The 12,691-nt window shown below is 41.1% G+C and overlaps 1 protein-coding gene across 2 annotated transcripts in view; it reads left to right on the top strand.

Moving 5' to 3' along the window:
- LOC106533046 (guanine nucleotide exchange factor DBS) overlaps positions 1-12,488 on the top strand; it is a gene marked incomplete at its 3' end in the record, with an annotated part of 29,864 nt that extends 17,376 nt beyond the window's left edge. For both annotated transcript variants that reach the window (XM_014029256.1, XM_014029255.1), the window contains 24 exon segments: positions 635-748; positions 1,491-1,607; positions 2,701-2,850; positions 2,968-3,092; positions 3,184-3,298; positions 3,398-3,517; positions 5,908-6,099; positions 6,176-6,367; positions 6,473-6,626; positions 6,710-6,762; positions 6,839-6,918; positions 7,020-7,086; positions 7,170-7,285; positions 7,361-7,430; positions 7,514-7,606; positions 7,685-7,777; positions 7,985-8,110; positions 10,322-10,543; positions 10,614-10,706; positions 10,789-10,867; positions 10,937-11,009; positions 11,090-11,199; positions 11,364-11,456; positions 12,414-12,488. In XM_014029256.1, the coding sequence (XP_013884710.1) occupies positions 635-748; positions 1,491-1,607; positions 2,701-2,850; positions 2,968-3,092; positions 3,184-3,298; positions 3,398-3,517; positions 5,908-6,099; positions 6,176-6,367; positions 6,473-6,626; positions 6,710-6,762; positions 6,839-6,918; positions 7,020-7,086; positions 7,170-7,285; positions 7,361-7,430; positions 7,514-7,606; positions 7,685-7,777; positions 7,985-8,110; positions 10,322-10,543; positions 10,614-10,706; positions 10,789-10,867; positions 10,937-11,009; positions 11,090-11,199; positions 11,364-11,456; positions 12,414-12,488 (2,722 nt within the window).
- Positions 12,489-12,691: the final 203 nt, after the last annotated feature.

Below are 12,691 nucleotides of genomic sequence, written 5' to 3'. Positions count from 1 at the left end.
AACTATGACATTTATAAATGTATGAATCATTTGGTGAAAAACTGACTTTGAAAAATAAATCTGTTCTTTTTTCTTATAAAAGGCTAAATAAAACAAAAAATATTGGAGGTAATTTTTGACTGTGTAACTTCACAAACCCATAGCCCCACAATCTTATTTGGGATCACCATATTTAAGCAGAAAAACATCAAAGATGACAGAAAAATCACTTTAAGAAGACAGAAAACAAGTGGAAAACATAGTTGGACACAACAATTGTGAATTAAGAAGCAAAACTTTTGCTAAAAGATCTAAACTCAACAGCAGGAAACAAAAGGAATAAAATACACAAAGAGGTGCAAAGTAATTCTGATAATGATGTAATTAAAAATGACCTGTTTGAGATCGAGGGCAAAACATAAAATGAGAATTACATGAAATAAACTGAATCAGAAAGGAAACAATCAAACTGAGGCAAGAAGAAATTCTAAAAAGATTAGTGCAAAAAGTACTCCAAATAACTCCAAAACAACCAAGATCAAACCTGAATCCAACGATCAAGTGAGGCAAAATGAGCAATATGTTAAAAAAACATAAAAATGTTTTTACACCATTTAAAAACAGTTTTGTCTCCCTCTTTTTGTTTCTATCTCAGGGTTCGTTCCCGGGGCTCTTGGAATTAGTTCTGGTGTTGCGTCCCTCCACTTTGTTCCAGCGGACCCTCTCCGACTTCTTGTTCAAGTTCAACAAGGATGAGTTCAAAATGAAGGTGTGTTTGCACCAGGCAAGCTTTATTTCTCCCCCAGCGGATCCAGCTTTTGTTTTTATAGACAGGACATGTTGGACGGCGCCGTCCGTCAGCTCTAAATTAAAGGTCAAACTTCACGGCTGGAACACCTCATGGGTTAAGGATGAGCCTTATTAATGTCAGGGTCACGGGGTCAATGATCACAGGTGACCCCTTTTTGTTAAAAACTCGTCTCTGACATCAGAGTAACGTAGAAATGTCCAACCCTTTGTCCGCTAGACTGTCCCTGTCATCCAAAAGACAGTCCACAGGAAGGTGTTCATGGTGGAACTCCACAAATGTTCAGAAAATCAAATGTCATTAAACTATGGCTCTACATTGGACCTCATTTTTATTAAGACCACTTCCAGTCTTGAGTGGTACTCATGAAGTCTACACTGATTGGTTTGGATGGGCTGGTGGTCATTACAAGGTAAGTTCTTCACATTCCACCTGGTGGCGACAGTTTCCTGTTTTTACTTGTTCTTTGTCGGACTGTTTGTCAAATGACACCACGTCATTATCAGTGAAACTGATATTTGACCCCTCCACAACCTGGATGTTCAGGATCATTGTGTGAGGGAGTTCATTCTATGGATTCGACTGACAGACGCAGTATTTACTGTTGGTGGTGCCCTTGTTTATTTGTTCTTCTTGAGTTAATAATTCTGAATGAATTCAGTCATGTGTCATGTGATTGGCTTATTGTGTGTGTTTCCGTCAGGTGGTGATGCTGAGTTCAGTGACTGAGCTCCATGCTTACATCGACCCMGGGCAACTGACCACTGAGCTGGGCGGCACACAGGAGTACTGCCATGACAGCTGGATTTCACACCGCACTGTGTGTTGACTCTCACACACACTTAGAGTTTGTTTATTGCATGCTAACTAAAAAACACAAAGAAATATTAACTAGAGAAATTGCATTTCTTACGAAAATGCAACTGTGAATGCTTCTTGCTGTAAAATGTAGCTGAAAGCTGCTGAAATGGAGCTGAAAATGGTTAATACAWGTTGAACTTGGAAAGCTGAAAGAAAGCATAAAAATGCAGAAATGAGCAGAAATTTAGCTAAAATAGCAGAAAAAGCTAAAATTAGCATAAAAAGCTAAAGGTAGCAGCCGCAAGTTGAAATTAGCACCCAGATGTTAAAAGTTTTGTAACAGGTTTAAAATTAGCAGACAAAAAGCATAAAAGTACAAAAAAAAAAGATAATTTCTTGTAAAATAGCTAAAAAAGCCAAAATTAAAACAGTGAAACAGCTACAATGTATCATGAAATTCTTGAATTAGCATAAGGAAGCATAAGGTGCACAAATTAGCTGAACTTAGCAGAAATAAGTTGTAATAGCTACAATAAAATGTGTATTTAGCTTAAAAAAGATAACTTTAGCTAATAACAGCTGGACATTAGCTAAATTGCAGCAARTAGCTGAATATAAAGCAACCGTAAGAAGCTGAAACAACTCAAATTAGCAGAAAGAAGCACAAAAAAGTAAAAAAATAGCAATAGAATGGCAGAAAAAAGCAGAATTATAGCTGAAAGAGCAGAAAAAGCAAAAGTTAGCAAAAATAAGCTAAAATTAGCACAAGGAAGTTAAAAATTGCAGAACCAGAACAAAAGGTGTAAGGTGATGTAAAGATTTAGAAACATTTTGAAAGATTTAGGGATGTTGAAAACAGCTCCATTCATTTTCAATGGGAAAAATGTGGCAGAAAAAGTGAAATCGCTAAAAAAGTATAAATAGCAGAAATACCAAAAGTCGTAGCCGGACTGTCCTGAAGAAGCTGAACGTTTTGATGAATACATTTTTAAAATAGCACAAAAATTGCAGAAGAGATATGTGCCAAAAAAACGCGCAGAAGAAAAATACTGATCTCAACAGTGTGAATGATTGTGAAGCATTCTTACTATAATTCTGTGTGTCTTCCACAGGCCATTGAGGCTTTCGCCCTCATGGTAAAAACCACGGCTCAGACCCTGCAAGCGTTTGGAACCGAACTCGCCGAGACMGAGCTGCCCAATGACGCTGAGGCCACCACCAACCTGCTGCACGCTCACACATCAAAGAAGGATCAAATGAAGGTGAAGGGGCRCTTTTCCTTTTTCCTCCTTATAAATGTTGAGCAAAGGTTTGAAAAATAAGATGCCAAGTTTGCTGACGGAACTGAAAGATGCTAAAACGATTGCTGTAATTTGCAGGAGGACCTGAAGGTGGCGCTGTCTCAAGGAAAACGCCTGTTGGCTTATATAAATGAGCCTCTGGAGACAGATCCTGAGTACAACATGACGCAAGATGAAATTGAGAACTTGTGTACTGTACAGAGGTACAAGAAAGAGACGAATACAAACACCAGGACCAAAAGCTGTTTTCCCTGAAGTTGAACCTCCTCTCTTTCTCTCCCTCCCCTCCTTCAGACTCCTGGGTCAGCTGAATGAAACGGAGAYGGCGTTCGACCATTTCTGGGAGCGTCATCACACCAAGCTGGAGCAGTGTTTGCAGCTGCGCCACTTTGAAAAGAGCTTCCGTGAAGTGAGTTGGCTTCGATTAAGAAGGAAAAAAATAATAAGAAGAAGTCGTTCATTTTCTGTTCAGGGATGAGACGTGTTTGACATCTTTATCGCTTCCCAGGTGCGCAGCCAGCTTGATGTGATGTCTGAGCGGTTACTGGGTTTCTCTGAAGTCAGCATAAGCCCCGCCCACGCCGAGCACGTCCTCAGAGAGCTCAGCAGCCACGAGGACAAAGCTTGCGTAAGATATTCACTCTTGGTTCTGAAAACACCTGCTTACTGTTGTAAATGTGTTGCTTCGACACATCCATCCATTTTCTGACGCTTGTTCTGGAGTCAGGTGTCGGGGGCYCAGACCTCTCCTTCCACAGCCATCTCTTCCAGCTCTTCCAGGGTGATTCCAACGTGTTCCCAGACCAGCCCAGAGACATGGTCTCTCCAGCGTGTCCTGGGTGTTCTCTGGGGTCCTCTCAGTTGGACATGAAAAGGCAGGTCTACAGGAGGCATCCTTACCAGATGCCTGAACCACCTCAACTGATTTTTCAATGYTGAGGAGCATACTCACAGAACAACCCCCACAGAATACCTGGAGAAACATCACACCTTCTCCATATCCACAAAACACAYGCAAGCCTCAGTCCTACRAAATYGCCTCACAGACCAGTCTGGCTTTAAGCTCCCTYGCTTTATTCATAAATCGCAGGTGAAGGTTCCGCTCACATGTACGGGTTCAGAAATTAACCCAGCAGCGTGGAACCAAAAGAGGCATGGAGCAGATCTCAGCTCGGCTCATTTGATGGACGTCTGCCTCGTATAAAAAAAAAACTAAAATTTCTTATTTATATTCAATATAAACTGTGCTTCAGTATTTTTAAAGTAACTACAAAGTTGCTGTTTCGCATCWTCTTTAATATTCCCTGGGTAATAAATCTGTTGATTAATCCTGCSGTCACTCACTGATGTMATCAGTTCATTGTCATTTTTTGAGCCYGCCCAGCTCTGATACTGATCCGAGGACAGAACACACAACAGTCCCAGACTGAGCTGTCTTATGACTAATGCTGTGAGGACCCTATTAGGGCTGCATCTAATGATTATTTTGAAAGTCGATTAATATGTCAATTATTTTTTTTGATTAATCGATCAGTCACTGTTATTTATGTCCCAACGTCCTTCTATGCTTCCTGTGTGAGGGGCTGTTAACCTGCCCTGCAGGGCRCAGATGTAGCTTTGCAAAATAAACTAAAGAATAACTTTGGTAAAGTGACACTGAAGTGATTAAAGTAAAAAAGAATCCATCTTTTTTTAAATCTTGCTSGATCTGACAGTCCAAAAATTTAAATAATGCTTTAACGCAAACAAAAACAAAAACGTGAGAAGACGAGACAGGATGGCTTATCATAACTATAAATCAGTGATCATATGGCACTTAACACTTTAGCAAACGTTAGCATAACTGATGGCTCCGCTTCTAGGACCCACTTTGTTCTGGTAGATAATAAAACTAAAATTATAGACAGCTGGCTACAGCATGAAGTGATCAGTCGCTGAAAATAAGATTTATGAGGCATCAACCTGACAAACAAGCTAGCTTTCTGAAATTTATCCACCTGCAGTGGACATAATCATGGCTCCAGTGTGTTAGCGGCTCAAATGATTGTGATGTTTTCACTTCTGCTGTCCTGCCATGGAATGACCGAGTCAACATTTTACTTTCTTTGGTTGATTTTCAGTAAAATGTAGCCAACTTTTGAAAGTTTAAGTCTTGTTTTTGTTGGCTCTTTGATGTGACTGTCTTTCCGTTTTACCATTATTTCTCTTTGATTTGCCTTCTGTGGTTTACAGAAGGCACCTTTTCTTCAGCAGTAAACAATGCAACCACAGACAATAGAAGCGATACTGCCCCCAGCAGTTCATGGATTTCATTGCAGATATAAACAAATATTTACTTGGGTAATTAATACCAATATTTGATAATAAAATTCGGTGTCGATTACTTTTTATAATTGACGTTATCGATTATTTTGTATGATCGGTGCAGCACTAGACCCTAGTGAGGGTAAAGAGCTGACCCAGTGTTTTGCGTCACTGACCAGACTTTCTTCTCCAACAACCCTGAATACATCTTACCAAGGAGGACAGCGATGTCTCTGTGGGTAGAACACACCCTCCAGTTCCCCCTTTTTGAAGAGGAGAACCACCACAGCCCCCAATGTCCATACAATGTTACAAAGGCGAGTCAACCAAGACAGCCTTGAGGACCTAGGTGGATCTAGTCCAACCTCTGGAACCCTTCTGGTGTAGAGCTGGTGCTAATTATCTCAATGACTTCAGCCCCAGTCATGGACAGACCAAACTCCAGTTCAACCATCTCAGCTCCCTCCATGTATAGTTTAGCATTTTTTGTGGCTGTGTTTTACAACCTTTGTAGAGGTTTTCATCCATTTATGAATAAATGCATTTCCTTACACTGAACACTAGAGGGAGTAGTAACACCGTAAAAATAAATATGAGCATATTTAGGCTGTTTTTTTAGCTACTGATGGAAGGCATTTCATCTATACCATACCTGACTTCAGTTAACTTAATAGTCTGATATTACGTTCAGACACGTTCATTGTGTTTTACCAGGACCTGGTAGACTTCGCTCTGTCCTTGGCCAATGAAGGCGACGGCCTTATAAAAAACTCCCACTATGCTGAGGACTCCATCAGRCCAAAGTGCAATGAGCTGAGAGAAGTGTGTGAGGAGATCAGCTCGACTCTGAGGAGCAAGAAGAGCCTCTTGCTCAGAGCGCTGGAGCTCCACCAGGCTTTGGAGAAGGTAGGAGTCAAGGTCCACAAAGGAGGTTGCCTTTAGAGCTTCCAAGTACCGATATCTGGAAGTGTGTTCTCTGCAGGCGTCCCAGTGGTGTGAGGATGGCATCTTCCTGCTGGCGAACCAACCAGTGGATCGTTGTCAGTCTCAAGATGGAGCCGAAGCTGCCCTGCAGGAGCTGGAGCGATACTTGGACACAGCAGCTCTCCACACCCTCACAGACCACAGCGCCATCTGCTGTCAGTACGATGCGGTGCTCAGTCCTCCGCTCAGGGTCAGAAACCTCACACACATCAGATTTAATCATTCACACTCGTAGTTGCGTGTTTCCAACAACATACATGGCTGTGTCAGAGCTCTGTCCTCCATCCTCCATCAGGACCTGATAGACAAAGTTTTCCAGAAGCAAAGCTCTGTCCAGGAGATGTTTGAGAAGAGACGGGTCAGCCTGAAGAAGCTGGCCGCCAAGCAGACGAGACCGGTCCAGCCAGTGGCTCCAAGGCCTGAGATCAAGTCTCCTCTTTCCTCTCCGAGTAAGACTCAATCAAGTYTGTGTTTGATTTAAAAATACTCACATCGCAAACACCTAGATTGAAGGTGATCGTTTTGTCTCCAGATCTAGAGAGAAAAGAGAGGAGACATTCAGCAGATAGTGCCCTCTGCAAAAAGGTAGAAGCCTTATTTTTACAGTCTTCTATATTTGTAGAAAGTTGGACAGGATTATAAGCAGTTGGAATGTTTCCAGGTGGAGTCCACCGTACACAACGGTGTCACAAGACACGCCTCTCTGTCAGAAGAAGAAGAAAACCTGGCGGTGCTTCGGCGGTAAGTGTTCATCCACAGATCAAAAGGTGGTTTATTTGCAGGGATCCTTTGATGGAACAAGAAGTTTGACTCTCCCCTTGTATTGACTCTATGGTTTCCAGTCATGTGATGAATGAGCTGCTGGAGACAGAGCGGGCGTACGTGGAGGAGCTTCTATGTGTGCTGGAGGTGAGTCCGCTCTACATTTGCAGATCCATCTCCTGCACGTGTAGTTGGTTTGTCTGCTTGGCTGATGTGCTGGTAATCTTCAGGGCTACGCAGCAGAGATGGACAAGCCCTCCATGGCTCACCTCATCCCCAGCAGCCTGCTCAGCAAGAAGGACATCCTCTTTGGGAACATGCCTGAAATCTACCAGTTTCACAAAACGTGCGCTTCTTTTTTATTTAGTTCTTTTTTCAAAGGTCTTTTATTTGAGTTTGGTCTGTTTTTGATTGCCTGTAGGACGTTTCTAAAGGAACTTGAGGAATACACCGACTGCCCAGAACTCGTGGGTCGCTGCTTTTTAGAACGGGTAACAAAAAGAACATTCACCTCAGCAAAACGTTTCCCAGCTGAAGAACTTACAGAAATGGATTTTGTTCCTTTTCTCCTCAGATGAAGGACTTGCAGATCTATGAGGCTTACTGCCAGAATAAACCTCGCTCTGAGAGTTTGTGGAGGCAGTGCTCCGACTGTGCCTTTTTTCAGGTCAGCGTCGCTTTCACACTTCACTCCAAACAAGCCTCTCTGACGTACCTTAACTGGTTTTTGTTTTGAAAAATCCAGGAATGCCAGAAGAAGCTGGAACATAAACTTGGTTTGGACTCCTACCTCCTTAAACCTGTCCAGAGAATTACCAAGTACCAGCTACTGCTTAAAGTGAGCACCAYACTTATACTTTACAAACACAGGAAGATGTTAGACTCATTTCTAGAAACATCCTAAATAATTTAGTGTATGTTATTCCTCTTTATTTAAGGTTTTGAGTTGTATGATTTATAAAGTCCCTCAGAGCTCAAATAAAAAATCTTTTTGCAGCAATGAAGCAAAGCGGAAAGGTAGCATTGTCCTCTGTTGTTGTTGCAGGAGATGTTGAAGTACAGTAAGGGCTGTGACGGCTGTGAAGACCTCCAGGAGGCTCTCTCCTCCATCCTGGGCATCCTGAAAGCTGTTAATGACTCCATGCACCTCATTGCCATCACAGGTTACGAGGTCTGTGAAAGTACAGTACAAAATACCATCTCTAAGATTTCTAGTTTTTTAACATTTAAATGCAAAACTCAAGAAAATCTAGAGAAACTGTGAATGCTGAGGGCAGAAAGACTGAGCTGTTAAAGCTAAAAAAGCAAAACGCTACCAAAAAACTAAAATAAAAACCTACCAAAAATCTAAAGTATGCAAAATGCTAGCTAAAAGCCAACATTAGCAACAATCTGAAAGTTAAATATAGCAAAATGTAAAAGTAGTAAAACACTAGCTCAAAGTTTTAAAATGCTAGCCCAAAGCTAGAAACTAGCTACATTTAGTGAAAGAACAACAGTCTAGCTAAAGGCTAACAAAAGGCTAACAGTTTCAAATAGTAGCAAAACAAATGCTCAAAATATCTTAAATCTATCTAAATCTATAAATAAATAACCAGTGGTGGGCACAGTTCCCCTAAARCWCTAAAGCACCAATAGGGAACTAATTTCATGATTAGTGCTTTAGGGCTTTTGCTAATTAAAAAAACTATTATTGAATTAGCACTTGCTAAATTTAGAAGCACCACTAACTGATGTTTTTAAATGTTATTGATCAACATTAATGTTAACAGCTGAGGGTGAAAGCTGTCGCACATTTTCTTCATATGTGTGTCAGTTATTCAGTATGTGACAATATATTGACAATATGAACCTAAATATGGCTGAGGAATATCAATGATAAGTCTTAGGAGAGCAGCATGACAACATGTGACTCATGTTGTCTGTTGAAGAATGGTCCATGGATTGATTGGGTTATTTTAGTGCTTTAGAATCAAATTTTCAATGCATAGTGCTTTACAATTAGGGAACCTAGTGAGTTAGTGCTTTAGGGCTAGTGGAACTAATTTATAGATTAGTGCTGCCCACCACTGGAAATGACCAAAATTAATTAAAACCAAAACTAGCTAAATTCAATTAGAAAAAAAAGTAGTAGAAGACTAACTTAAAAAAGTGAAAGGCTATCAAAATGTAGCTAAAAACAACAGGCTTTCTTAAAGCTAAAAATAGCAAAAGGCCAACTAAAAGCTAGAACTACCATATTTCAGCTAAAATCAGCAAAATGCAAGCTAGCTGTTTTAAAGAGTTTGCTGTAAACTAAAAGAAGATACATGTTAGATAAAATCCTAAATGAGCACATTTCTAGCTAACAAAAGCAATAAGCTAGTTAAAAATAGCAAAACAGCAGCTCAAAGTATCAAAAGCCTAGCTCAAATTTAAAACTTGATTAGTTTAGTTCAAATAGCAACAGGCTAGTCCAGGCTAAAGGTAAAAAAAGGCTAACCTAAAGCTACAACTAGGTACAGAATTTCATTCCACCACATGTATGTGTGTTGCGAATGACAATAAAACTTCCTTGAATCCTTGAAGGTAAATGTAACTAAAAGTAGCAAAATACTTGCTAAATCAATACTTGCTGTATCAAAAAGCTAGCAAAAAGTAGATAAAGGCTAGCTAAATTTATCAAAAGGCTATCTAAAAGCTAAATGTGGCTAAAAGAAAGATAGGATGACAAAAAATAGGGCAAATATTCTGAAGAGAACAGCACTTGAGTGAATTGATAAGATCACTATTTAAAAAAAGGTAAACTTTTTGAAAGTGCTAAAGTTACAAAAACATGAAAGCCAAATGTGGACATTTTCCGCTGATAATTTTTTTTCCATGGTTTTCTCATGAAAACAAGTGTAGACGCATGYTGCGCTGCAGTCGGGCCAGCCGTCTCCTTAAAWGATGAGGGCTGATTTGAAAGTTATCTGTACAAGACGAACGAACTGCAATTTCAGCCGGTGTTATGATAGTAAACTTCATCTGTAAGGGGATCGTCTCCTTGAGTACTGGATGATACACAAGAGGAAAACCATAACTCGTTATCTCGAGAAAACTCTCATCGTTATTTTGTGATAACGACATAATTAACTCATTTTCTCAAGAAAACACTCATCAATATGGAAAAATGTTATCAGAGGATATGTCCGCTCCTGGCTTCCGTACAAAAATCTCCTGAGTTAAACAGTTTGATGTACAAGATTTATGTACCATAAGAATAKATTGCTAAATCTGGTATTTAGCAGACAGGATGGTAAACCTCCATCTGTAAAAATATTAMATAAAAAATCAGACCAGCGCAGTTGTGTCTATAAAATCAAAGGTTTTACACATRTGCATATGATCTTTTCATCTTTAGGGTAACCTCTCGGACCTCGGCCGCCTGCTGATGCAGGGCTCCTTCAGCGTGTGGACAGAACATAAAAAAGGCCAYGCCAAGGTAAAGGACCTGGCCCGGTTCAAGCCCATGCAGAGGCACCTGTTCCTGCACGAGAAGGCCCTGCTCTTCTGCAAGAGGAGAGAGGAGAACGGGGAGGGCTACGAGAAAGCGCCGTCGTACAGCTTCAAACACTCCCTGAACGTAAGTTTAAAGAKGGCTCGCCCTCGCAGAAAATGTTTCCTCTGTACGTAAACGCTCTGGATCTGTTCAGATGAGCGCTGTTGGAATCACGGAGAATGCCAAGGGAGACAACAAGAAGTTTGAGATTTGGTGCAACTCCAGGGAAGAAGTTTTTATAGTCCAGGTAACATCCCACAGCTTTATTGCTTTTACCAACTATTGCTTGGAAAGAAAAGTCAGCAAAGAGAATAACTTGTATTTTACAGGCCCCTACGCCCGAGGTCAAAACAGAATGGGTGAAAGAGATCCGTAAAGTTCTGACTCAGCAGCTCAAAGCGTGCAGAGGTAGGCTCGTTTCCATCTTTTTGCCCGGCGCAGCAGCTTGTCACTGCAGTAAACTGCTTTTTGTTTCAGACGCCCGCCAGCAGAAAAGCTCTGACTCAGTTTCTCCAAATCCCACCAGCAACAACACCACCGTCTCCCTCAGGTTGGTGTCGTATTTCATGTGTTCGTTTCAGAAGGAAGGGATATCAACGGAACACATTTTCCACTTGTGCTCTCTTMCAGCCCCTTCCGCAGCAGCAGCAATCAGAAGAACCAGAAGAAGCAGGAGGAGAAGAAGGCAGAGCAGAGTCTGACCTCTGACCCCAACTCATGTTCTTCACCCAAACACAAAGGTGATTTAATGCAGCAAGCCCCGCCCCCCTCTCTGTGGACGCTGCCCTGTCTACTCTCTGTAACCTGGACTCCTCTTTTCTTCATCACCTTCATCTCCACGGTTCCGCTTCCTATTTCTCCCCCCTCCTCGTCCTGCTTCTCATTTCAAACCATCTCCCTCCAGATGAAGTCGTGACCAGCCCAACCACTGACCGGTCCTCAGTGGCTAAAAAGCGTTTTACTTTGCAGGGTTTCAGCAATCTAAAGAGTCCCAAAGGTAATGTGAGGAACAGGCTCACGAGGTTTAAAGCAGATGGTCCTCTTAAAGGGCTGGTTCAGATCTGTTTCTCCAAACTGAGGCTGTTTAAAAATCAATGGCTGTGTCTCAATTCATGGGTTGTGGCCCACGTCAGCCACAGTCGACGTGGGCTGTAGGCCGCTCGTGTCGGCTGCGTACACGGCTGTGAAATGAGACAGTTTAGTCTACAGAAGATGTATGTTTGCGTGACCACGCGCTGCCTCGTTACCATTGTGATATGTTTTATATCACAGCACTTCACTTGATTTTTTTTTAAGGTATAACGTCACAAATTTCAGTTTTAATAGAAAAAAGTTACAAGTAAATAGGTAAAAAGCATTAATAATTTGGGTTTAGCGTCAGTTTCAGTACCTGTTAACTGCATTTTATTTAACGTCTCATTGCAATAAAATTTTATTCAGTTAAGTTGTTTAACTTACATTTTTCGGTCTGTGATAAATTTCCAAACTCTGTCATTAAAAAAAAAATTACTCGGCTGTAAAATATAAAAATGACCTTTGCAGTCTTTGTTTGTCTGTTTAGTTTGCTGACAGCACAATGAATTTTGGGATACTGTTTTCGAGTTTTGTCGTCTGCATTTTTCGGCCGCATGTGTAGGTGCCAACAAATTGGAACAGCCTACGGCACGGACCAGTGATGTAACTGACCAACAAATGCGGCTGCAACCCGTGAATTGAGACGAAGCTCTYTACTGTTCCTAATCTTTTCAGTGAACCCTATTTTAAAGGGTCTAAACTGTCCCTTTAAGACAACCATCTATCAGTGTCAGATTTGTCTGCCTCCTGGTGGTTAAAGTGAAGTATTGCTTCTGATTCAGGGCTCCTTCAATGTAAAATGTGTTTTCTTTTTTTTCCTGCTCTTTCTTCCTCCCTGACTCTTCTCTCTTCTCTTCTTCTGAACCCTCTCCATGCCCAGGCTCAGCTCTGAGCCCTGAGCATACCTCCAAACGCCACTTGGTCAAAAGTGACCCCACACCATTTGGCTTCAAAGGTAGAGTGTTGTTCCATCATCCCCTCATGGTGGGAGATTTAGTTTTAGAGGCCATCGTTCATTTTCAATTTCCTTGTTGATTTAAAATTTCACCAGCATCTAACTACAACTTAATTTTTTTTTAAAGTTGAGACGTTGTGTAAAATGTCAATAAAACTCTGATAAACATATTTTGTTCAAATTGGAGCACAGTAAACACATGA

The sequence above is a fragment of the Austrofundulus limnaeus genome, unplaced genomic scaffold (assembly GCF_001266775.1).
Source record: "Austrofundulus limnaeus strain Quisiro unplaced genomic scaffold, Austrofundulus_limnaeus-1.0 Scaffold874, whole genome shotgun sequence".
NCBI classification, from domain to species: domain Eukaryota; kingdom Metazoa; phylum Chordata; class Actinopteri; order Cyprinodontiformes; family Rivulidae; genus Austrofundulus; species Austrofundulus limnaeus.
This window is presented reverse-complemented; position numbering and strand designations above follow the sequence as displayed.